Source organism: Lasiodiplodia theobromae, assembly GCF_012971845.1.
Source record: "Lasiodiplodia theobromae strain AM2As chromosome Unknown scaffold_41, whole genome shotgun sequence".
Taxonomy (NCBI): domain Eukaryota; kingdom Fungi; phylum Ascomycota; class Dothideomycetes; order Botryosphaeriales; family Botryosphaeriaceae; genus Lasiodiplodia; species Lasiodiplodia theobromae.
This window is the reverse complement of record NW_023336521.1, coordinates 241,546-266,548: the sequence shown is the minus strand read 5'-3', so window position 1 is coordinate 266,548 and position 25,003 is coordinate 241,546. Positions and strand designations below refer to the sequence as shown.

Below are 25,003 nucleotides of genomic sequence, written 5' to 3'. Positions count from 1 at the left end.
GTGAGAGCGCGTCTGGCAATTCAAAGCAAGATACGTCGAAGTTCGAGCTAAGATGTTAATCGCATTGGCGTTGAAGGAACACATTTGGACGCCTGAGCAACAGCAGGTGACTTCTTTGCGAGCAAGTAATCACACCCTTGCGGCAACGACTTCTTGGGAAACCAGGCCTGCACGTGACTGTGCCTGAAGGCGGTGAGAGTCGCCGATCGCCGGCAGAAACTTGCGATTTTAGATGGAAATTATTTCGGAGAGCAACCAAGCGCGCGCAAACACAGTGCTACTTTACCTCCCTGTCGCCACGACACGCCATGCCGCCCTCGCAGCTGAAGCGCCTCAAGGCGTCCTTGCGTGAAAAGGGCATCGTTGGTCCGCAGAAATCCAAGAAGGAAAAGAAGAGGTCCTCCGGCAAGGATGGCGCCGAGCGCGCCGCTCAGCGCAGTGCCGCGCTCGCCAGCATCCGCGACAATTTCAACCCTTTCGAAATAAAGGCCGCCGCGAGGCCCGAAAAATTCGAGTCCACAAGCCTGCAGAAGGCGAATGGGAAGAATGGGAAGGGTGTGTTGGCAAGGCCCGGCGTGACCAAGAGCATGGGCGAGGAGACTGTGAGTCTAAGAATTCTCTCCTCTTGATTTAAGATGCCGTTCAAAAGAGCGCTTGGACTGGGGCTGACGTCTGGCTTTCATCAGCGCCGCAAAACTCTTCTGCCCGAATTGAACAAGCGGAACAAAGCCGGAGGTATTATTGACAGACGTATCGGCGAGAACGACCCGAATATGTCGGTTGAGGACAAGATGATGGAGCGTTTCACACGCGAGAAGTCGCGCAAGAAGGGAGCTGGTCTGTTTGACTTGGAAGACGACGAGGAACAAGAGGAGGTGCAGCTTACGCATATGGGACGTGCTCTGGATCTCTCCGGCGAGCAGGATGACTTCGACGCCGGCAGCCTCTCGGGCGGTAGCGACGACGAGGATGGCAGGCCGCGCCGGCTGAAGAGAAGAAGGGATTCGGACGAGGACATTGACCTCACGGACGAAGAGGGGGAGGATGAGCCGGAGCGCAAAAAGAGCAAGGCTGAGGTCATGAAGGAGGTCATTGCCAAGTCGAAATTGCACAAGTATGAACGCCAGCAGCAGAAGGAGGATGATGACGACTTGCGAGAAAAGCTCGACGCCGATATGCACGACATGCTGTCTCTTCTGCGAGGCGTCAAAAAACCCCCGGCACTCCCAATCTTCGACGGAACGGAGGGTGCACTCGGCTCGATGAACCCGGAACGAGCGGCACTCATGAGCGACGCGGACAAGGCCAAGGCTGAGAAGGAGTACGATAAGCGGTTATTCGAGATGAAGCTGGACAAGCGCGCAGCTCCGACTACAAGAACGAAGACCGGCGAGGAAAAGGCAAAGGAGGAGGCCGAAAAATTGAAGAAGATGGAGGAGAAACGGATGAAGAGAATGAGAGGCGAGGAGGATAGCAGCGATGAAGAAGAGGAGCAAACAAAGAACGATGTGGAACTACAAGGAGACGAGGATGTCTTCCCGGATGACGCAGCGGAGTTTGGTTTGCAAGATGTTCATACCAACCTGCGGCCACCAGGCGTCGACGATGAGGATGATTTTGTCATTGATGATGACCTGGTCGCCAGTGGCTCGGACATAGATGAGGATGATGTGTCAAGTGGAAGCGAGGTCGAGAGCTCTGATGAAGAGGATGGAGAGCCTGAGATCAATGAAGAGGAAGAAGAGGACGAGTTTGTCCGCGGTATATTGGGAAAGAGCGAGGAGGAAAAGGCCCAGGAAAAGGCTCTGGATGCGAAGAAGGCACTTGAGACACAGGCTTCAAAACTAGCCTACACATATCCGTGCCCTCAGTCACACGGGGAGTTGGTGGATGTGTTGAAGGGTGTTTCCGCGGCAGACACACCCACAGTCGTTCAGCGCATCCGAGCTTTGTACCACCCTCAACTGAGCGCAGAGAACAAGGAGAAGATGGCACACTTCTGTGGAGCTTTGGTGGATCATGTCTCATTTATGGCTCTGCAAAAGCCAGCTCCGCCATTGGCACCTATCGAAACCTTGATCCGACACCTTCACTCTCTTTCTCGGACATTCCCCCTCGACGTTGCGAAAGCCTTCCGGAGTCACATTGAAAAGATGCTCGGAGCGTCGACGATTAGCCCAGGGGACCTGGTTATTCTGACCGCCATTGGAACCATCTACCCGACGTCCGACCACTTCCACCAAGTCGTTACTCCAGCCATTACAATCATGGCGCGCTGGCTTGGTTTGACGACACCGCAAACAACCCAGGAACTAGTGACCGGCGCATACGTTGGTACGCTGTGTCTCAAGTACCAGGCGCTTTCGAAGCGTTACATCCCCGAGCTAGTCCGTTTTACTTCCCTTGCACTGAAGCATCGCTCTACACCCCCGGACATCATTGGTGCCTACCTCAACAACCTCACCACCATGGCCGATATGTGGGCAAACACGCCAGCTTTCACCGAGATATTCACGCCAACCGCCCTCGCCACTGTCCAATCCCTCGGCAAGCCCGGCCGGAAAGCAGCCCAACACCTGACCATCCTGCTGTCGAATGCGCGGCAGCGGCGGCGCCCGCAGGAGCTGCACCACTGGCGGCCGCTGCCAATCAAGACGAGTATCCCCAAGTTCGAGGAGGGTTTCAATCCGGACAAGCACTACGATCCGGATCAGGAGCGGCGCGAGGCAGCCAAGCTCAAGGCGGAGTACCGGCGCGAGAAGAAGGGAGCGATGCGCGAGTTGCGCAAGGACGCGAGCTTCATCGCACGCGAGAAGCTGCGCGAGAAGAAGGAGCGCGACGCCGCGTACGAGGCCAAGTACAAGCGCCTTGTGGCGGAGATCCAGGGCGAAGAGGGAAGGGAAAAGAACGCGTACGAGAGGGAGAAGAAGGCAAGGAAGGAGAGGAGGAGGTAGATGATGGGAACTTCACCTGGCGGTTTAGGGCCACTGGACCGGCGTTGCGGAAGGTATTGAAGATCAAAAGGAAAATTTCCAATGGTATTTTTGAAGAGCATAATGCTCTTGCTTTGCTTCTTGAACTGACGAGTCTTTTATGTATCCACGGCTGCCGTTTTGCACCATGTTTTCCCATAACGTGGTGTGAACGCATTATAATCTTGGATTCGGCGGCTTTTGTTGAACACGGTACCGATCAGAACACTGCCGTCCTGCACCCCGCTACATTTTCACCGTTCCATGCATTTGTGGCGTGAGGTGGTGCTCGCGTAAGGAATATATGTACAAGGGCTGCGAGATAGCGGGGTTGTGAAAGGCAAAAATACGGCAAATAACAGCGGCAGTTACAAGGATGGCTTAGTCAATTGAAAGTTCATGGGTAGCCAACCTCAGGTGGGAGCGTGGCTTCGGGATCATTGGTTGTTCCCCAAGGTTGAAAGTCGCCATCATGTTCACGTTGCGGAGACGGAACAGCAGTAACCACAATCCAGAGTTTCTCTACCTAATCGTATCCTCTTGAACTCGTATCACTTCAGCTCGCCGAGTAACAGCACTTGGCCAAGTTGACGGTTTTCACCTCCAGCTGGGCACTTGCTTACTTGCCGCCGCTAGGGGTGTAGGAAGAGTAACCCTTGCCGTTGTTGTAGTAGGTAGAGCCGTCGGAGTTGGAGTAGTAGTAGGATCCGTTGCTAGAAAGGAAACCACAATATCAGCTCAAGGTCAACAGGAAGGAAACAATTGCATTGTTCGTTGCCCAGGTATCCGCGCTGAAGTGTGACTTACGCGTTGGAGTAGTGGTACGAATTCTGGTTTGAAGCGGAGGAGCCGTAGTCGCGAGCGCAGTAATGGTTGCCCTGCAAGCACCGCGAAGTTAGCCAGACCTGCGGGGGTTGGATTTATTGCAGTGGTAGGATATGATTATCTCACCTGGCTGTTGGTGCCGCTGCTCTTGTAAGAGTAGCCGGAGCCGGAGCCGGAGTTGCTGTTGGAGGAAGGCATTTTGGGTTTTGGTGGTTGGGTGTAGTCAAGCCTTGGATTGCAACTGGAACGCGCAGAAGTTGATGTCGAAGAGGAAGAGGTGGTGCAGGAAGCTCTTTATATCTGGCGCGGAGGGGGACCCGATGAACTAGGTAAGAGCGACCACGCGTGAGCTTCCTCACAATGGTCAAGTGGGCCCTGGCTCACAAGGGCCGCCCCGTCCCAATGACTCGCGAAAAAATAGGCGTGGCTGGAACTTGCATGATTTGGAGCGTAAATCTCGATTGAGGATAATTGCGTATTTAGGAAAACGTGGGTCCAGCTCTGATGTAGCGATTCTATTAACATCGTGCATTTGTACCCATTGGACGCTTTTGGTAGTTCAATGCGTTTGAGGAAGACTGGAAGCCCCAAGCACGACGGAGCGGAAGCGCGACATGACTAGCACTACGCAAAATGGCTGGGTAACAAAGCTAGCGCAGAGCCTGGATGTCGTAGTATGTATGAGACGGCCCTGGGGTGATGTTTTCGGAATTTGGTATCTAAATGCCTGTGCCAGCACCGCATCGCTTCCATGGCCATGGAAAGCTCGGGTCCCACCTACAGATAGCTTCCTCCCGAAAACTTGCTTCCAAAATCTCCCGCTTTCCTGATCATTTCCTTCCTCTTCGTTCCATCAATTCTCATCCCGCTTGCCATGTCTTTTTGATAATCGAATGCTCTCTTACTTGGGTCATCATCCTCTTTCTCACCAACCTTCTCCCTATGCTTCTCATACAGGCTCTCCCCCTTCCGCTTTTCCTCGTGCCGTTTCAGCCGCTTCGCCGTCTCCTCATCTGTCTTTCTCCTCGCATCCCTATCATTCCCAGAACCATTCGCGTTGCCTTTGCCCATAACTTCATTCTCCAGCCTTTTCCTCTTCTGCTCTGGTGTCTCCGTCCAAGCACCTAAGTCTCCACCACCGCCATGATTCGGTGCCCTCGCACCTTTGCCCGTCTGGAACCCACGTGCGCGCAATTTCGTCGGGTCCATGCGCGCGGCAAGGTCGTCCTGCTTGGGCGGCACCATCATCCATTCGTCTCTCTGTGCCTTCTTCCCTTCCTGCTCAGGCTGTGGCCTTACAGCGCTCCACCCGTCGTCGTCATTCTTTGCTGAACTGACCTACTCTCAGTCAGAAAATTTGCTCAGAAATAAAATTAAAAAAAGCCAACTTCTCTTCCGCTCGTCTAACTCAGCAGCGTTTACGGGGCTTGCTCGAGAAATGCGGAACCAGACCATTACTAATACTCACCTTCGCAACATCTGCGGCCGTTGGCAATGCAGGCCCAAAATCATCATCATCGCTGCTACTGTCCTCATCGCTCTCCCCATATCCGCCATCATTGTTGCTACCACCCGGCGCGGATGCGGGCATCTCATCTAGCGGTGCCGGAGGCGGCGCAGGGCCGACGACGCGTCGTCGCTTTTCCGCAGCAGTGCTGTCAGGCGACAAAGTGGGACGGGGGCCGTCTTGTTGGTGCGGTCCTGGAGACGAGGAAGCAGAGGAGGAACGGTCGTCATCGTCGTCGTCGCGCTTGCGTTTCGCGAGGTGAGGTGGTAGTGACGGTCCGATGGACGGCATCGTGGAGACGAGAGAGTTTGTTGTACAGTTTGCGCGTGCGTGCGTGCTGGAGGGGGATCTTCGCGTGGACGGTGGTGTCGCGGTAGGTGTGGAGCTCGGTCGCGGAGCATGCGGGCGCTGACGTCCCGTCGATCCTTACGCAAAGTCGGCATTGCGAAACACCGACTACACCTCATTCTTCTCTTCTCTTAGATGCGCGACCGAGCGTTCATTCTACTGTTTGACTATGGTACAGGGTCTCTTCTTCTCATTCTGCTGCCCGCGAATCCAAACAATAATAAAAAGCAGAATGCGAAACAGAGAAACCGGCCGCGCTTAATGCTCTTCGAATTCCACTATTCGGTTGGTATCATGCCTTTCACAAAACTCCTCTCTCCAGTCCCAGGTTCTTCCCGCCGAATGAGCAAAAAACGAAATGAAACCTTTGCTTTATCATCATATCGACTAACCCTCCCAGTTGGTGCTACTCAAGATCCTCCAACCTTTTCGTTCATAGCATGATTCATCAAACCATCCTCCACTAGCAGTCGCGCGTTCCTACCACGAGCTGAACGAGCAAGAAATTTTTAATGCAACAAGTTACGAAGATTGGGGCTTGCACTAGCCCCACTCGCCCCGTTTGCCTGCGACGGCGGTGGCGGCGGCGGTGGAGGCGGCGGAGCCTGTGCCTGTGGTGGCAGAGTGGTTTCCCGAGGCGTTTCGGGCCTGGTGTGGAGCGGACCAGGGCTGTTGTGCGACGGGCCGTACAGAGCGAATGGACTCTCTGTCTGTCTGGGCGGCGGGATGTGACCAGGCGCCGGGGAGCCATACGGCGCTGTGTGAGGAGAGTGGATCCCATTGGGTATTCCTGAAAGCATCGGAGAATTCGTATGATGTAGCGGCGCGGGAGCTGTCGGAGGTGGGTAAGGAGAGCGTATTGCACCAGGCTGCCCCGGGGGGAGCACTGCCGCAGGCGCCGTGTAAGGCGGGTACCCGTTGGTCGGAGGATGATGCGGCGTCACTGCAGGGTGGTACGGATGATGGATTGGCGGACCGTGAGGAGGCGCACCAGGCTGTGGTGAATGAGCCACTCCGTTGCTGATTGGTGGGGGTGGTGGCGGGTGCGCTCCCCATGCAGGAAGAGGTGCGCTTGCATGCGGAGGAGGGCCCGCAATAGGCGGCCAGTGATGCATCGGCGGGGCTGGTGCTGGTGCGTATTGTCGAGGCGGAGATCTGACAGGCTGTGGTGGAGGTGTGGGAGATTTTTTGGCTGGCTTGAGAAGCTCCGGCTTGTTTTTCCTCCGCCAATGGCACTTGTTGCAGAGGTAAGTGCCTGCGCGAGGAATTGGGATGCCATCGGACGTCGTGACTTTCCCATTGGACAACGTCTCCTTGGCAAAGCCGGGCTGCTCAGGATGGATGATACCATTCGGAAACCTAGGCCCCTCGGATTGCGGAGCACCAACAGGTGTGCCCTCGATAGTATTGATTGGTTGATCCGGATTTGACCCAGGAACGACAGCTGTATCCTGCGAGTCCTCGGCCTTCCACCATTTAGGGGACACCTCGATGTCGCAGATCTCGCACTTACGTTCCTCTTTAACATCAGCAAACGAACCATTCGGCATCTCATCAGGTTCTTCTGTTTTTGGTAGACCGGCCGAGGAGTTCCTTGCTGATCTCGTGCCACCTTGCACCGTCGAGGTTCGACGGTTGATTGGCGTAGCCGCCGCTGGAGGCGCAATGCTTTTGGTGAACTGGTCCAGGAGATTGGCTTTCCGAGCGGTACCCGTCAATGTCTGATCGGCTTGCTTGTAATTCTGCACATAGAGTTGCAGTGCCGTCATCCCGTGTTCATCAACTGGTTCGTTGAGAGGATGTACTATGGTTTTGGGAGTGTGGTCCTTGCACCAGATTGCGGCGGCTAATGACCCGGTCTCTTGGCCAAGCGTGAAGGTCGGAACGGCGTCTCGTCGGGAACTCTTGACTGGCGTGACATCGAATCCGAAAATGTACCCTGCTGAATGAGCGCATCCTACATGGAAGGACGCATGGCATTGGTGGCAAGCCACACAAGCGCCCTTCGCGGTCTTGCATATCTTGCAGACCTGATCGTATTTTATCGTTGGGGTGCCTACGCCTTCCACCAGCTCATAGATCTTAGGGTTGGTGAATTTCAGTTCCGGCGTCCAGACCGCGCAGTGCAGATGCACCCAGTTGTTCTCTGCAGTCTTTTTCAGTGGTTCACGAGGAAGTTCCGGTCTTCCCTTGTCTCGCTGATGTTGCTGATACTCCTTTAGCTTTTGCATACGCAATTCCTTCTCAAGTCGCTCCTTCTCCCGCTCCTTGTCAGTCTTTTTCTTGTGGGAAACCTTCGGAGGCTCGATCAGTTCCTGTTCAGTCTCCTTAACAGGACAGAGGACGCATTCGTATGTCTGAGAACGAGTAGGTTAGTGCACCAGTCAATCGCAGGTTGGCTGAGCAACTTACGTAAGATACTGTCTCTTTCTTGTCATTCTTGCACTGATCGCAAACCCACTTTCCGGACCGCGACTCGGTCACCCCGTAACATTGACGATGGACAGTTAGCCTGCATTCCCTACACACAAGGCGTTGATCGCCCAAAGGCTCCATCTGCAGGCAGACGGCACAAGGGAGCTCCCGCATCTTTGGCATAACGGGCTGCGGCGGAGGGGTGGGAGGCTTCGGTGGAACCGCTGTAGTCTTCTTTTTGGTCGGAGGCTCCGCTGACGTATGTTGGCTGGAGTCCTTGTCAGCAGCACCCTTCTGCTTTTTCCGAGGAGGTTCTGTTATGGCATGGGCTTGAGGGTCGGCCGGCTCGATGCTCGGAATTGGCTCCGGAGGCGCATTTTGGGCGGCATTTAATTCGTCCATGAGCTCCTGATCGATCAACTTCCTCCATTTCTTTCCGCCTGCTGCAGACATCTTCTTGATGAGCTCCTCGGCGTCCTCATACTTGATAGCATATTTCCTCCAGAGGCGGGCGCATCGCTGGCAAAGGGCAGGGATTAGGTGCGATCCCTTATCTTTGCTGCGGCCATCGGCTGGGACAGTCTGCCCTGGCGCAACCCCGGGAGCTCTACGCCACTGTCGTGACATCTTCGTGGTGCAGAACTTGCACACAAAGATTTTCTTGCGAGCCTCGGCTTTTTCGACATCAAAGGCAGAGTCATCCACATCATCCGCAATGTCGTCGACAAGTTTCGACGTGGAGTCGGCGACCTTCTGATTCTTGCCCTTGCGACCATCGTAGTTCCCCCAAATTTCTTTTCCTTTAGGAGTCTTCTTCCACAAGTAATAGTAGCGGACGACATCGGCGTGGGACATGGTCCTGACGTGGAGGCGAACGTTACGGAGCTCGGAGCCATATTTTGCCACTGCTTCTTCGAAGCGCTTCTTCTCCTCCTTGTTCGGTTCGGGTTCCCTCAAGTCCTTTCGTCTGTTTATTTTTTTCAGTTGTTCGAGGGCGGCATCTGAGTTGTAATTGTTGGCGTAGAACAACTCAATGGCTTTGGTGAGAAAATTAGTGTTGTATTCTTGAACGCCGACGATCTTAGCAGCTTCCGTCCTGGCTTTCAACATGTAATCATCGATGAGTTTCTCGCGGTCAACGGGCGCATCGTCTTCGCCGCGCACGGACTCCGAAGGCATCTTGAAGAGTGTCTTGGCCGTGCACCTCGGGTCGTCGTTCGGAAAATCTTCGCCGCGCCGGACGTAACCCACTGGCTCATCTTGGACCCACTTCGGTCTCTTTGCCTTCTCCGCCCTATCTGCTTCTAGGTCCTCCTTTGAAAGTTTGGGGTCCTTCTTGTGAGCTGGACCCTTGTTGTAACGTTTTCTGATTTCTGCCGGCTTGACGAGTTCGACTGGCCTGCCATGCCACACATTGACGTTCGCTTGGTGCCTGGGGCCAAGACGGGAGCTTGCGCGGGGGTAAATGGCGCGGTCATCGTATTGCAGCGCGTCCTCCACGCGGCAATGGATTCCAAGATACCGCATGGGCCACATTTTTGCCAACGCGATCTCGGCTTGGGTTGCTGGATGGTCATCAACCGGGGCGTCAGACCCATTGGGGCTCGGGGCGGTTGTATTGATCAGCGCGCCAGGATCTTCTTCTTCCTCGTCGACCATTTCCTCTTCCTCTTGCGAAGCTGCCGCTTCACCAATGATCGGCGTTCGCCGCGCTTCCAATTTCCGTTCCTGCGCTCTGCCGCAAGGACCACAAGCCCAGGCAAAACCCCTCGATGGCTTCTTCAAAAGTGGTGGCCGAACGCAGTTCATGTGGTAAGTATTGTGGCAAACGGCGCATTCAACGGAATCGTTGCTGGGACTCGTTAGCAAACTCGGGCACGCTTTGCTTTTAAGATTGCCGAAACCTACTTTGCGCAATATTGCGAGCAGCGTTTGCAGGTCTTCACCGCGCTAGTCAACTCTTTGACACGACTCGTCTCTACAACGACAAACTTCCATCTCTCGTCTAATGCCCTCTTGACCTTCTCGGGAACATTGATGACCTGTGATACGGGAATAACCTCGTACCATCTGTGGATGAATCGATCGAAGACTTGATTGTACCAGAATGAATCCTTGGACCTCCGGAACTCGTCGAGATCGGAGATTTCGCTACGATGCCGAATGGTGCACTTGCCGCGGAGAGACGTGAGGGGGCAGATGTCTGAATGCATTGTCCCATAAACCAGACGGGTGTCGTTGTTATAGCGCAGCACATCGCGGGGCCGATAGAACCAGTTCACGCGTAAAGAATCGACAGGAGACGCGGGATTCTCGCTGTCCACATGAAGAAATTCCATGATCCGGCATAGGTAGTACGGCTCCCCAGGGGGCTCGCAAACGAGGTAGGCATGGTCTACCCGAGGAAAAAGAAAATCAAAATCAGCAAGTCCAAACCTTGAAAAGAAACCACATTTGCACCACCGAGAAGGACGGACTTTGCTCGGACAACAGGAGCTCAGTAGAGAGGATGGAGAGGAAGGGCTTACCATCAACTGCAAGTGCAGTGCCATCATCAGCTTCCAGCTTCCCACGTTTTAACCTTGAGCCGGATTTCTCGAAGGTCATCATGTTGGTCTCGCGGATCAGGTTGGACGCGATCGCGGTTTCTTTTCGCCTCGACGCAGCGGAAGTGGGAGCGGCCGAGGAAGCGGTATTAGCGGATGCGGCCGCATGCGCACCACCCGCCTTTCTTTTCTTGCCTTGAGTAGCAGTCCCGGCGTTTGCGTTTGGGTTCGCGGAAAAGGTCAGAGTCCCGGGGATTGAGGGGTCCTTGCTTGCAGCGGTTGCGGCAGGCGTCCCATTCGTCGTCGAAGCCGACTTCTTGGCGTTCGGTGCAGGGGATTGACCAGCATCCGTTCCGGCGGCCGGGCTGCGAGTGGTGCGCTCGGAGGAGGTTCCATTGCTGCCATTTGCAGCAGGTATTTCAAAATCCATCTCTATGTCCTCCGCGTAGTTGGGCCTCGCAGCACTCGGCCGGTTGCGCGAGCGAGTACCGTAGCCGCCCGCATTGGTTGGAGTCTCGTCCTTGACTGCCGTCTGCGCGGGTGCTGGCGCGGAGGCGGCTGAGGGCTGCGACTGCGCGGGTGGCAAGGCGCCGGACGGCGAAGCTGCTGGGGGAGTCGGCTGCGCGTCTCGCTCCGCAGCGTGCAGCGAATTGGCGGATTGCGGAGTGCTCTGATGCGCGGGCTCGGAGCTCTGGGCGACGCCATTACTGGTGGGCGTTACGTCCTGCATGGCGTCTATGGGCTGCGCGGGAGGACGCGCTGCCTCGTCGCTTGTCGCGCCTGGGTTTGGGGAGTTCACCGCGCCCACATCGACGACCATCGAGTGACACGTCGAGGATCACGGCGCGGCGACCGGGAATGCTGTGTCCACGACTGCGTGAGGGCCGGTGGGGAGGCGTTGGGGCGAATAATGGCCGATGGCGCGATATCAGGGCTGCATAGGTCTGGAGGCGGCTCACCACGAAGAAGGACACCGGTCTGCCGCCGCAAAACGCAAATACGGCAGCGGAAGGCGCGTGCAGTGGGTGGGCGCGGGCAAGAGCTGAGGCAGTGGTAGGAATTCCGCGCCGAGACAGGCTGTGCTGGGGTCAGGGAGGTATGGGCTGTCAAGCTTGCATATGGGGATGTGGGAGAGGGCGGAGTTGGTGAGTTCGAAGAGAGAGATGGCGGCCGGCAGTGGATGCACTTGAGAGGTATGACGGCCGGGGCCTTGCGCGCTGCCTCGCGCTAGGCTCTCAGGGCATGCCTAAGCTTCCTCGCTTGGGTCAACACCATCAAATCGACCCCGGGCCCTGTGGTTCCCGCAGCACCGCAACCTTACGCCGACCTCACCCCTCCGCCGCGGCCAGCACCGCCCGACCGCACCGCCCCAGGCGCGGACGCACTCTACGCTGAAGCTGGCTGCCGAGGGCCACGCCGCCGTGGGCAGTCAGGAGGATGTGGAGGGATGGGCTCGACCAATGAGACGGCAGCCATCCCCCTAGAGGCAGGGCGCGGCGACAGCAGGACGCCCAGTAGCGCCGACGACGCCAGATCTACGCTGCGTCGCCCCGTCTGCATCGATGGAGCCGGCTTTGTCTTCTTGCCCCCAGTCCGCGGGGCAGGCTCGCCCACCGCATTCCTCGCGCAGCCAGCTGCCAGGACGGTGCCTTTTGCCTCGCCGGGCATGCACCGCCCGGTACTGAAGAGCAGCGGCGTGGCTAGGAGCGTCAGCCGTGCCGGCCTGCCACGTATTCATCTGACCTTCGAGCAACCCTGCGGTCCAGCAACCCAGGCCGAGGCCGGGACCGGACCGGACCCTCGTGCTGGGGTGGGCGTCTGATGCGGACCTGATCCCGGGCGCTGGAAGAGTTTGCTTTCAACGTTGCCGACTCTGCAGAGGGCGACTGGTGAGAGCTTTCGTCGTCCGTTAGCGTGCCGCATGCGGCCTAGCGCAACCTGATCCCCGACCCTCTGCGCCGATGAAGAGCACATCCACCCATCCCGGATAAGCTCCTGCACCCACCACCTCCACCGCTGCTCGCCCGCTGCTCGCTGACTGCGCCGAGCGGAATTCCACTGGAGCGGCAGCAGTGGACTGTCTGATGGATTTTTGCGAGAAGGCTGTCTCGCGCTCATAAAGTCGCGCCGCGCTTCGCTTGTGTCATCTCGGCCGTGCCCCTTCGCTGGTACCAGGTCCCCATCGCATCCAATGACCCCCCGCCCGCGCCGAGACGGAAGCTCCCTAGCCAGGCATGCAAGTGTGGGTGCGGCCACTGCGCGCTTGAACTTCTATCAAGGAGCACCGCAGCATGTACGCAGTAAGTACTTGTGCCGCCAGCACACGGCGCATGGCCCTGCTGGATTGAAGACCTGGGACCAGCGCTTCGTGTCCAATCGGCTCTGGTGGCGGATGAGACGCGACAGTTTCACCCAGCATTTGCACACGGAGGAACTCAACGTGGAGATGCCCACCTGACAAAATGTGGTTGCGGTTTTATCTCTGCTGCAAAACGGCTCCTTTGGGGGCGATGCGTTTACATGTATGTACACGTGCATGGCCTTACTGTGCTGGCAGCGGCGTGGGCGTCTGCGAGGTAGGGGGCCCGATCGCCGAATTGGAGAAATCTTGTCGAGAAAGGGAAGAGCCAATCAAAGGCGCGCTGGACGACCTGACGTCTCGGTCTCCTGCTGCGACGAGAAATCGTACTCCGGCATTGTCTCACCCGCACCAGCGGAGCTTATCAGACTCACCCGAGGGACCATTTCAAGCAAGTCGGTGCTCTGCTCTGATAGACCCTGCAACAAAAATATATTCCTGCCATTGCATCGGCGGCTGAACGCCCCCCCAATTGAGCCGCTCGTGGTGTGCCTAGCGCTTGAACCAACGACTAGTGGAAATTGCAACCCTGGCCTGCACAAGAATGTTCACAGGGGGGTTTTGAGAAAAGCCTTGCGGATGAAAATCTCAGCTCTTCGAGTTTGGGCATCGCTTTTGGCGCTAATGGTCGGTTGCTTGTGTCGTGGCGCACGCTCTGGAACGAGACCCGGCCAACGCGACCGAACACGCCACGGCCCAGTCCAATCACCACCACACTCTCAAGCCCCGCTGTTGTTGCTTCCTGGGGCCGCCCCGGGGTTGTTACTTCAGTCATCAATCTTCTGCTTATCCTAGCAATTATTCAACACCCACATGGAGATCGAGGATAGTTCTAAGCAATTGATGTAAGCATGCTGCAAGTGGGCAGCGCAGATTCAAAAGCAGGAGCAGAGCAGCTTGCTTCTGAAGGCAGACATTTTCCGGAGACAACGGTTTTGTGTTTGGAACGAATGCATCGCATCTAACTCGAAACATCATGGCTCCATATCTTGACCCAGTCAATCAAGCGTTCGTCGATGCTGGTGCCAAGGCGGGGGCGCCCCCGCTTCAAGAGCTCCAATACGACGAGGCGAGAGCAGTACTCGAAGGATTGCAGCAACATGATCCGTCTCGAGACGTGCTCCGCGAGGAACTTGATGTGCCGGCTGGAGCCGGCGGGACTGTGAAGACTGTTCTCTTCAAGCCTGCGAATGCTGACGCAGCGGTTCCGCTTGCTTTCTATTTCCACGGCGGCGGATGGATCCTCGGCAGGTAGGCTTCCAAGCAGCGCTGCGCCCGTCTGCAGCAGCTAACCGAGAACAGCCCAGGTACTCACGACAGCCTGGTGAGCGACTTGGTCCGCGAGGCCGGGTGCGCTGTTGCTTTTCCATACTACACCCCGGCGCCCGAGGCTCAATACCCGCAGCAGTTCGATGAGGCTTATGCCGTAGTCGAATACTATGTCAAAAATGGTACCAAGCATGGCCTGAAAACTGACAAGATTGCCTTCGCTGGTGATAGCGCAGGGGGTTCGTAGAGCGAGATAACCCTTACGTTGATCACGCGAGCTCACAGCTGGAACAGGGCACATGGCCGTAGCTATGTCTACACTGTCGGCTCAACGGAATCTGCCTGCAACTGTCAGCTATCAGGTGTAAGTGCAATGTTGGAGTCCTTAGGATATTCCTGATGATGAGTATAGCCTTTTCTATCCTGTCGCGAATGTACTCAAAGAAAGCGACACATACGACACGTTCCATGACGGCCCGTATCTCAGCGCGCCTCTCCTGCGATGGATGAAGGACGCGTTCATACCCAAGAACGACGACAGGTTGAGCATTCTAGCATCTCCTGTTCTAATGGACAAGGAGCAAGCCGCCGCTCAGCCACCTACACTCATCATCACTGCGGCCGTCGACCCGCTGCTCAGAGAGGGCAAGGAGTTCGGGCATCTGCTCCAACAGGCTGGCGTAGACGTGGCGATTTTCGAGGCGGATGGCCAGGTCCATGATTTTGCGATGTTGGAGCCGGTCAGGAAGAGCGCAACGGCTGTTGCAAGTGTGGAGTTGGCGGCTTTGCGGATCAAGAAGGCGCTTTCATAGGGAAATTTCCTGCAGCGCTCAGTTGCGACCACGCGTCCGCCAAGCGAAATCCAAACACGCTATACTTGCCCAGAACTGCCTGATATGTCAAGCGGCTGCCGACTGCCGGCGCGCGCAGCTCCTGTGTGCTGGTTAAGCAGGTGTCGTGCACGATTGCGGCGCCGCCGTGTACGCAATCCTTCGCTGTTTCAGGCAAGCTGATTGCCCCTGCCCTCTGCCAAATCGCACCGTTGTGCAGCGAGCCAGGGCCGTGCAAGCCGACTTCCGGGCCACACGTGACCAACACGGTGCCTGGACAGGGCGTCAGCCGGGGCAGGCAGTGATCGCTTGTCGTCGAACCTGTTGTTGGGCACTACGCCGTTGGTTGTGACGGCTCTTCTGCCACTTTCTTATTGTCCGCGCTCGACCCGATCATGCCGCCGCTGGGCGACGCCTCAGGGCCTACCAGCCACGACGAAGAGAGGGCGGCATCAGGCGACGCAAGGCTGACAGCCCCAGACCCTGGAGCTGCCAAGCAAACGTGGGGCGATGACCGCATCGCCGCGCGCCAGTCCGCAGCGCATTCTTCGGCCGCTGGTCGCGGCGCCGCGCTCCAAGTCCCCTCCAAGGACGAGCTGGAAGCCATTGCTCGTCGTCAGGATGCGAAGCGCGAGGCCGTGCAGGCAGCAAAGTCGCAGGGCCAACGCGACGAAGAGGAGGCCGCCGCCGCCGCTCTGATCCAGCGCAACTACAGAGGTTACAAGCAGCGCCGCGAGCTCGCCGGCATGGGACTGGATGCGTCGACTCGCTGGGTTGAGGTATGTGAAACACTGTCGCTGAAGATCGCACCACTGCCCTCCTCTTCCACCTCTGCGCTAGCCATCTCGCCCCTCGCGCTCCGTCCTCTGCAGTGCGACCGTTTGAAGCAAACGTCGATCAGCTAACGGCGATCTGCGTTGCTCCACAGGCTTTTAAAGAGGGTCAGTAGTATCCAACACTACAACGTCTTTTCGCACGCTTCTGATGCTGAACTTGTGTAGCGCGATGGAGAAATGCAACACGACCCATCTCTCGCAATGAACGACTCTCGAGCGATCGGGACAAGCTTAGCCCTGCTGCGAGGTCTCGCGCCGCGTCGGACGCTGCGAAAGAGAACTGGCGTCGCATTGGCGAAGTAGCACGCCGTGCTGGTGGAGACGATTCGGATCATGGAGACTCGGACACGGACGAGGAGCAACTGTCCCCGGAGGAGCGTGAGCGCCGGCGTGCACGAAAGGCCGAGGCAAAGCGTGAGCGGGAAAGGACAGCGAAGGTGATGGGTAGGTCTGATGGCGGTACTGAAGGGTTTGCTGGCACGAGCTGACGTGCCTCTGAAGATCTGCAGTACTGGCTTGAAATGGTCGACCAGAAACACCGATACGGCTCCAACCTCCGCGCTTACCATACCGAATGGAAGAGATCTGGCACACATGAGAACTTCTTCTACTGGCTGGATTACGGACAAGGAAAACACTTCGAAGTACCAACATGCTCGAGAGAGCGATTGGAGAGGGAACAGGTGCGATACTTGAATAGGGAAGAAAGGCAGAATTATTTGGTAAAGATTGATAAAGAGGGGAGGCTATGCTGGGCAAAGAATGGTGAACGAATCACCACATCAACGCAGTTCAAGGACAGTGTCAACGGGATCGTACCCAACGACGACGGCACCCCAGCATACAACAGGAGCAGTGCATCCTCCAACAGCAGTTCATCGAGTGCAAGCTCAGTACTCTCATCGGGCTCAGTGGATCCAGAAGCAGAGCACTATGTGAACCATGATCTGGAGCAAGCAAAGGGAATGAAGAAGATCAAGCACGTGTCTGCGGCAGCAGTCCTCAACCATCTTCTGCGTAGGAGCGTTAAGCCCAACAGCTGGATTTTTGTCAGTCGAACTTCAGCCGTCATCACGTTCGATCGCTGACCCCGACTATTCACAGGTTGCCGACACTTCCTTCCGCCTTTACGTTGGCATCAAGCAGTCTGGAGCATTTCAACACAGCTCGTTTCTCCACGGCGCTCGTATTTCAGCTGCCGGCCTCATCAAAATCAAGGATGGGCAGCTACGTCGCCTCTCACCTCTTTCCGGTCACTATCGACCGCCCACTTCCAACTTCCGCGCCTTCGTCCACTCATTGCGGGATGCTGGGGTCGACATGAGCCGCGTATCCATATCCCGCAGTTACGCCATATTGGTCGGGCTCGAGGCGTACGTCAAGACGCGCCGGAAACTCAAGCACGGCGCTGAGCACGCAAGTAACGGGAAAGAGAGGGTACTCCATCCCGAGGAATTGGCTAAGCGGAAGGAGCAGGAGAAGGATAAGAGCAAGAGCGCGGAGAGAGAGCGGCAGATCTTGGCGGAAGCATCGGCCAAGGAGGAGGAGCGGAAGAGGAGTAATAGCCTACGGTTGAGGATTCTGAGGAAACTGGGGGTTGGAGGCGCGGCCAGTGCGCCCAAACGCGAGAGGGCAAAGAAGAGCCGAGGCGAGGCGAGCTCCAGGGACGTGGAAAGCGGTATCCCACCCGACGGAACGAGATAGCCGGGCGATGGGCGGCTATGATCTAATACTCGGCGTCGTCCGGACTCTGGTGATTTTTTTTCTTGTTCTTAGATATCCGGCTGCGTGAGCGTGGGGAAGGGCAGGGTAATGTTTCCACTTTTTAATCGTAATGCTACACGTGAGGTGGCTGGGATCCGCCGCTGTCACAACGCTGCATTTCACTGCTATACCTGTCTCCAATGGAGCGCTCAATGCAGGCCAAACTTGACCTACAATACCAAAGCCCGGATCTGTGCATGGCGAGGTCTCGAGGGCTTTATTGACGGGATGATTCGGATGCTTTCCTCTTTCATGTCCCGGTGAGGTGGCCACTGGTTAGGCTCAGACATTCCGATGCGGTGTATGTGCCGGATTGCCAGACTGCAGGTAGCTCGTCGAATGATACATGTCGTATGGGGCGGACCGCTGAGACACGGCAGCAGTGACCTAATCGCCTCGATACCCTTGAAAAATTGATGAGAGGGTCGTGTAGCACCGGCGGCGAATCGGCAGGGCTGGCACTGACGGAGAGTTTTTTTTTTATTTTTTTTGTTGTGCAGCTGCGGCGGCGAGATGCATGCGGGCGGGTCGCACTCGCGACGGAGGACGTTGGCGAAATCGCGGGCGCTAGCTAGATGTTGGAAATGATGGTGATGAGCTAGTTCGGCGGGTGCGAATCTGTGCCCAGTACGGATGGCGTCATAGAACCGGGGTCCGGGGACGTTTGCGGGATCGCCAATCCTCCTCGCCTTCAACGACAATCTCAACCCCCAAATCCGCCGTGCGCTGCACCAATTCGCAAAAGCACAGGCAGCTCGTCCAAAAGTGTTCACAGGGTCTACACGCCGTGAGCGGCTCGCACAGGCACCAGCGTTGATCGCCCGCCCGCACTGCGCGACCACTGGCGCGTCACGTCCGCCGCCATCCTGTTTGCTGCAGCTGCCGGGATTCACTTCCAGCACGACGCGCCACAATATGTCATCCGCACCGCCTTCCAAGATTTTTGGCCAGACCTCCGCCCAGTCGAGCAGCCCGGTGCCGTCTCCTACCGATCCGCCCCCCTGCTCCGCCGTTAAGACCTTCCCGCGCCCCGCTGCCCAGTGGCTACTCGCATGCTGATCTGCCAAATGAGGCCCACGATGGCTATCACTCCGGACCCCGTTCCACAGTCCGGCTGACGCTTGCGTCTCATCTAAGGCCTGAGATTTCGCTTCGAGAAGCCCGCCCGTCGCGATCGCCACCATGTCGCGCGGCATCGACCGTCGTAGCTGCATGCTCAGAAGCCAATCGTCGATGCCCATCCGCCCCATGTCACCTCTCCAGCCACAGGTGTCTTGGAGTCTGAGTCCATTGGACCCGGCTTCCTTACTGAAGCCGCAGAACTCTGACGCAATGCTGGAGACTGCGTTCCCCTCGCATCTCTCTGCGTAACGTGACGAAGCCACTGGCCGCTAGGAAAACAAGTTTCCCGCAGCAGTGCGCCCGCCAGACTTGAGGCGCGAGCTCCCCATCTAGGTAATGAGCTCCCTTCAAGAGCTACTCATCTCGACGTCATCACACATTCGTCCGCACTGGAGTGGCTCGAGACTCACCCATTTAACAATTCCAAGCCCGCTTCTGAGTACCCTTCTCTCTTCAATCCTCCCACACACTCGCACTATACCCCTGCGCATGCAGTTTTATGCCCCCAAGGTCTCCCCCGAATTATCAGTACTATTCCTTTCCTCCCACACCTACTAGAGTATCACCCACAAGTACCCGATCCCGAAATTCCCCCAACAGAATGCCTTCCCCCGCTGCCGGAAAGGGCGTTGATGCCCCTCGCACTCCCACCAAGCTCGGCCGCAAGCCTGCACCCCCCAAGCTTGGCGAGCAGGCGACAGAAAAGGCAACTGAGGCCACTTCTCAGAAGCTCCAGACGGAAAACCCGGACCTCCCACCCAGGCCGTCAGAGAGCGACATTTCGGAGAAGGTTGAAGGTGTAAAGAAGACTGCAGAAGATGCGCCGCAGCAGGCGAGCGGCGCCACAAGCGAGGTCGGCGAACAGGAACCGACTGGAAAGGTCTCCGAGGCTACGGGCGATCTGAAAGAGCAGGTACCCAAGCCTGTTGGCGACGATGATGATGACGACACTGCCCGCAGTGACGACGACAATGCCACTGAGAAGGCCGGCGACCTCGGCGAGGAGGCTGAAGACACCGCCGAGGACACGGCGGAATCGGCGCAGGAATCTACCGCCGACCTACAGGAGGGCGCCGAGCAGGTCCCTAAGAAGACTGGAAGCAATGTGCTCAGCGGCGCGAGGAACCTTGCCGGCCGTGCTTCCAGCCTTGCTAGCAAGTCATCCCAGGACCCGAGCAAGGCTGCTGGCGCCGTAAAGGACACCGCCGAAGACACTGTCGGTGATGTCCAGGACACGGCTAGCGGCGCTGCTGAAGATGTAGAGGAAACTGCACAGGGCGGTCCCGTTCAGCAGTCTCAGGAGACCGCCGAAGGTCTCGGCAAGGAGGCTGAAGGTTTTGTTGGTGGCGCCAAAGACACCGTCGAGGATACCGCTGGTCAAGTCAAGGACACCGCTGAGGACACTGTTGGCGACCTCAAGGACACTATTGAAGACGTCACCGGCCAGGAAATCCCCGATGTCGGCGATCTTTCAGTCCTGAAGGGCTTGGAAGTCCAGCCGGACGGTGGCATTGTCGACAGCGAAGGCAACCAGATCGGCAGGCTCGTCGAAGGTGATGCCGAAGACCTTGAAGGCTATGCCATCGGCGATAATGGCGAGATCCTCGATGATGACGGCGATTTAGTCGGCCGCTGCGAACTTCTGCCCGAGAAGATCGACGCTCAGAAGCGCAAGGCTCAGGAGGCCGCTGAAGGCGTCACTGGCAACCTACCCGACATTTCGATCCTCAAGGGTCTTACGGTTAACCAGGTTGGTGAGATCCTCAACGACGACGGTGACACTGTCGGCCAGATTGTCGAGGGCGATATTTCCCAGCTCAAGGGCCGTCAGGTCAACGAGAAGGGTGAGATCCTTGACGACGCCGGCAACGTCATTGGCCGCGCCAGGGTCCACCCTGATGCTGCCGGCCTCTACGACCAGGTCGGTGAAGCAGTTGGCGGAGTTGAAGATGTTGAAGGCGTTGAAGGCGTTGAAGGCGTTGGAGGCGTTGAGGGTGTCTCTGGTGCTGCTGATGAAGCCACCAGCAAGGTTGAGCAGCTTGGCAGCAAGGCTAGCGAGGCTGGCAAGGCCGTTTCCGCCGCTGCTAGCAAGGCCGACGGGGCTGGTTCAGCCATCGGGGGTGCCAAGTCTCATATCGAAAGCGAGGTTCCCGATCTCCCTGGCGTGGAGGCCCTCGAGGGCCGTCCGATTAACTCTGAAGGAGAAGTCGTCGATTCAGAGGGCAACGTCCTTGGCCAGGTCGCCGAAGGCGTCGATGTCAACAAGGTTAAGGGCCTCTCGGTCAATGAGAAGGGTGAGGTCGTCGATGAAGACGGAAACGTTCTCGGCACAGTCGAGCTTGCTGAGGGTGCTGCTGAGCACCTTCAGGAGCGGCTTCGTCCGCTTGCCCTCGACATCAGAATCTTGGAAGGCCTAAAGGTCAACAAGAAGGGCAAGGTCCTCAATGAGGAGGGTGATGAGATCGGTGAGCTCACCGAGGGCGACGTCAAGAAGGCCGCCGGTAAGACAATCAACGACAAGGGAGAGGTCCTCGATAAGGACGGCAAGGTCATCGGTAAGGTCGAGATTATCCCTGGCGACGCTGCAGAGGAGGCGACCAAGGAGCTGCGCGACCGCCTCGCTGATCTTGAGGGCCCGAAGGAGTACATTCCTGGTCTCGACATCTTGGACGGCTTGAAGGTCAACAAGAAGGGCCAAGTGCTCAACGAGGACGGCGACCCGGTTGGCGAGCTTGTTCAGGGCGAGCTCTCTGACTGCGCTGGCAAGAAGCTGAACGACAAGGGTGAGGTTCTCGACAAGGACGGCAACATCATCGGTCGCGTTCGTGTCCTGCCTCAACAGGTTGAGGAGGGCGAGGAGATCCCCGAGGGCGCTGAAATCGTGGGCGAAGATGTTCAAGAGGAGGCACCTGAGGGCACCGAAACTATTGTCGACGAAGTCGCCGAGGAGGACAATCTACCTCCTCTCTCTGTCCTCGATGGCCTCACTGTCAACAAGGCTGGTAAGATCATCAACTCCGACGGCGTCGTCGTCGGTGAACTGGTCGAGGGCGACGCGAAGAAGCTCTCCAAGCTTGGTGCCACTGCCGACTCTCAGGGTCAATTCTGGGACAACAAGGGCAACGTCATCGGCCGCGCCACGACCGTCCCTGTCGAGGAAGATCAAGAGGGCACTTTCGCTGGCCTCGAGGGCCTCATCGTTGTCAAGGATGGCAAGGTCGAGGATGAGAACGGCAATGTCGTCGGTGTCGTCGTTGAAGGCGACGCGAAGAAGCTGGTCGGCCGTGCTGTTGATGAAGATGGAGACATCATTGATAAGAGGGGCTCCGTGATTGGTCACGCTGAGCGTTATGAAGAGCCTGAGGAGCCCGAGGCTGAACCTATTGACCTCTCGGTCCTCATTGGCAAGACCCTCAACAAGCAGGGCAATGTCATTGGCGATGAGGGTGTTCCGATTGCTCGTCTTGTCGAAGGAAATGTGAAGGAGCTCGCAGGCAGGAAGATTGGTGAGGAGGGCCAGATCTGGAATGATGCAGGCAAGGTCATCGGCCGCGTTGAGCTCATTCCTGAGCACGAACGCGAGTCCAGGCCTGAAGGACCTTTCGCCGGCCTCGAGGACCTCCGTGTAGTCGCCGATGGTAACGTGGCTGACGAAGACGGTAACATCGTCGGCCGCATCGTCGACGGCAACCCCAAGCGTCTGATCGGTCTATCTGTCGATGAGGATGGAGATATTATCGACAAGTACGGCAACGTGAAGGGCCATGCCGAGCCCCTCGAGGAGGAGCCCGAGGAGGAGCCTGCCGACTTGTCCATCCTGGACAACAAGGTCCTGAACAAGCAGGGCTTCGTTGTCGATGAGAGCGGTATCCCTCTTGGTAAGCTTGTTGAGGGCAACATCTCTGAGCTTGCTGGCCGTCGCTGCGACGAGAACGGTCTGATCCACGGCGACACTGGCAAGGTCGTTGGCCGCTGCGAGCTCATTCCCGAGAACGAGCGCGTCGCCAAGCCCGAGGGACCTTTCGCTGGCCTCGAGGGTCTGCGCGTGGTTGCCGGCGGGAAGATCGAGGACGCCGATGGCAACGTCGTTGGCGAGCTCGTTGACGGTGACCCCAAGCGCCTGGTCGGCCTCTCGGTCGACGAGGATGGCGACATCATCGACAAATTCGGAAACGTCAAGGGCCACGCCGAGCCATGGCAAGAGGAGGAGGAGCAACCCGAGGATCTCTCTGCTCTTGCGAACTGCACTGTCAACAAGGCTGGCAATGTTGTCGACTCTGCTGGCGCCATTGTTGGCCGCGTTGCTGAGGGAGACCCCAAGCAAATGGTTGGTCGCAAGGTTGACGGCCAGGGCCAGATCTGGGACAATGCCGGCAACGTCATCGGACGCGCTGAGCTCGTGAAGGGCGTCGACACTACCGCCGAGGGACCATTCGCTGGCTTCGACAACATTACAGTTGCCAAGGAAGGTTACGTTGTGACGCCTGATGGCAGCATCGTTGGCCGCGTCGTTGAGGGGGATGTCCAGAAGCTCTTGGGCCACAAGGTCGACGAGGAGGGTGAGATCGTCGACAAGAATGGTAACCTGATTGGTAAGGCCGAACGTTGGGAGCCTGAAGAGAAGGAGCGCCGCATCAACCCCATGTCTGGCCGCCGTGTCAACAAGGAGGGTGAGGTCCGCGATGAGGATGGTAACGTTATGGGCCGCCTCACCGCTGGCGACCTTGGCCACTGCGTTGGTCTCGAGGTTGATGACAACGGATATGTCGTCGACAACGACGGCAACAAGGTCGGTGAGGTTACACTCTTGGAGAACATTGTAGAAGAGGAGGAGGAGGAGGAAGAAGGACCCACTGAGGAGGAGCTCGAGGAGATGCGCAAGCGCAAGGAGGATGCTGAGCTCGCGGACAAGATGGCAAACATCTGCCAGCAAACGCTCGAGCGCGTCCAGCCCGTGTGCAAGCAGATCACCGAGGTAAGTCATTCAAAACGCATATCCTCTCCGACACGCCGGATACTAATCATGCCAATAGTACATCGAAGCTGCCGACCGTACGCCACGCGAGGAGCTCGACGAAGAGGAGCTTGTCAACAACGTCAAGCCACTCATCGAGGAGGGTGGTCGCATCCTACAGGAGTGCAACGGCTCGCTGCGTGGTCTGGATCCCGATGGCCGTATCGCGGCGCAGGCCAAGGGTCGCGCTGGCACGCGCGAGGCAACTCCCGAGGAGTACCGCCTGGCGGACTGCCTGAAGGAGCTCACGACGACAGTCGTGACGACGATCGACAACGCGAAGAAGAAGATCGCCGACATGCCGCACGCCAAGAAGAAGCTCAACCCCCTGTGGGCGCTGCTCACCGAGCCGCTCTTCCAGATCATCGCCGCTGTCGGCCTGCTGCTGTCCGGCGTGCTTGGTCTCGTCGGTCGTCTGCTGAACGGCTTGGGTCTCGGCGGTCTCGTCAATGGTCTGCTCGGTGGCTTGGGCATCGACAAGCTCCTCAAGGGCCTCGGCCTCGGAAGCATCACCGAAGCTCTCGGCGGCAAGAAGGACAAGAAGAAGGCCGATGGCGCCAAGGGTCTGCCGCTCGTCGGCGGTCTGTTCGGTGGCGGCAGCAAGTAAATGTTGCTCGCTACAAAAGCGGGAAAATGGGTGACGATGTAATTGATTATGAGGAAGGAGAAAACTGCATGCCAGTCACTCTTCGGGGCCCGCCCCGGTGGCTGATGGAGAAAAGGATTGAAAGTTCTGTGGCTTCTGTGGGAGGAAGTTGCGGACTCCATCCTCTCGGCTCTTTCCGCCATTGGGAGCGATGCCTCTGTGTGTGCTGGGAAACTGTATTCTGACCTTGGGCATGACTTTTTGGAAAAGTTCACATGAGTTCATGAGTCCATGATTAGCATTCCTTTACGATTTTTCTTTTTTGTTTGGTTTCGATCAGCGTTTCTCTTTTCGCCCTTGTTTTTGAGAAGCATCTGATGTATTCCATCTTCTTTGATCTTCACTTTGATAGGTGGCGAGAGTTGTTTTACGTTTGTAAGGATGTGTGATAGTATAGCATAGTTTAGGATATGAGATATCTTATACATTTAAAATTGACTTGCTGCTTGTAGATAGTAAGACCTGATCGAGTTTAGACATGTAGGTCATCAAAAGTAATTGTTCACATACAGAGCAGGCTTCTCAGGGGTATCAGCATTCATTTCCTTCC

General features: G+C 57.1%; 7 protein-coding genes across 7 annotated transcripts; 4 read left to right on the top strand and 3 right to left on the bottom strand.

The window, feature by feature from the left end:
• Positions 1 to 308: 308 nt before the first annotated feature.
• On the top strand, positions 309 to 2,954 carry LTHEOB_10793 (rRNA maturation protein; the record flags this gene model as incomplete). Its single annotated transcript, XM_035507477.1, has 2 exons — positions 309 to 602; positions 687 to 2,954. The coding sequence occupies 2 exons, from the start codon at positions 309 to 311 to the stop codon at positions 2,952 to 2,954; spliced, it is 2,562 nt and encodes an 853-aa protein (XP_035367148.1).
• Positions 2,955 to 3,591: 637 nt separating this feature from the next.
• Positions 3,592 to 3,995, bottom strand: LTHEOB_10792 (uncharacterized protein; the record flags this gene model as incomplete). Its single annotated transcript, XM_035507476.1, has 3 exons — positions 3,592 to 3,685; positions 3,780 to 3,850; positions 3,924 to 3,995. The coding sequence occupies 3 exons, from the start codon at positions 3,993 to 3,995 to the stop codon at positions 3,592 to 3,594; spliced, it is 237 nt and encodes a 78-aa protein (XP_035367147.1).
• Positions 3,996 to 4,447: 452 nt separating this feature from the next.
• On the bottom strand, positions 4,448 to 5,595 carry LTHEOB_10791 (Nopp 140 functions as a transcriptional activator; the record flags this gene model as incomplete). The annotated part of the gene is made up of 3 exons (XM_035507475.1): positions 4,448 to 4,488; positions 4,703 to 5,135; positions 5,266 to 5,595. The coding sequence occupies 3 exons, from the start codon at positions 5,593 to 5,595 to the stop codon at positions 4,448 to 4,450; spliced, it is 804 nt and encodes a 267-aa protein (XP_035367146.1).
• Positions 5,596 to 6,592: 997 nt separating this feature from the next.
• LTHEOB_10790 (Phd finger and bah domain protein) lies at positions 6,593 to 11,343 on the bottom strand (the record flags this gene model as incomplete). The annotated part of the gene is made up of 5 exons (XM_035507474.1): positions 6,593 to 6,815; positions 6,889 to 8,009; positions 8,065 to 9,919; positions 9,976 to 10,462; positions 10,596 to 11,343. 5 exons carry the CDS (start codon positions 11,341 to 11,343, stop codon positions 6,593 to 6,595), a joined length of 4,434 nt encoding a protein of 1,477 aa, XP_035367145.1.
• Positions 11,344 to 13,948: 2,605 nt separating this feature from the next.
• LTHEOB_10789 (Alpha beta hydrolase fold protein) lies at positions 13,949 to 15,053 on the top strand (the record flags this gene model as incomplete). The annotated part of the gene is made up of 4 exons (XM_035507472.1): positions 13,949 to 14,223; positions 14,275 to 14,480; positions 14,536 to 14,605; positions 14,654 to 15,053. 4 exons carry the CDS (start codon positions 13,949 to 13,951, stop codon positions 15,051 to 15,053), a joined length of 951 nt encoding a protein of 316 aa, XP_035367144.1.
• A 413-nt stretch (positions 15,054 to 15,466) lies between these two features.
• Positions 15,467 to 17,611, top strand: LTHEOB_10788 (IQ motif EF-hand binding site; the record flags this gene model as incomplete). Its single annotated transcript, XM_035507471.1, has 5 exons — positions 15,467 to 15,850; positions 16,000 to 16,012; positions 16,073 to 16,351; positions 16,409 to 16,956; positions 17,012 to 17,611. 5 exons carry the CDS (start codon positions 15,467 to 15,469, stop codon positions 17,609 to 17,611), a joined length of 1,824 nt encoding a protein of 607 aa, XP_035367143.1.
• A 1,783-nt stretch (positions 17,612 to 19,394) lies between these two features.
• On the top strand, positions 19,395 to 24,414 carry LTHEOB_10787 (Lea domain protein; the record flags this gene model as incomplete). The annotated part of the gene is made up of 2 exons (XM_035507470.1): positions 19,395 to 23,768; positions 23,827 to 24,414. 2 exons carry the CDS (start codon positions 19,395 to 19,397, stop codon positions 24,412 to 24,414), a joined length of 4,962 nt encoding a protein of 1,653 aa, XP_035367142.1.
• Positions 24,415 to 25,003: the final 589 nt, after the last annotated feature.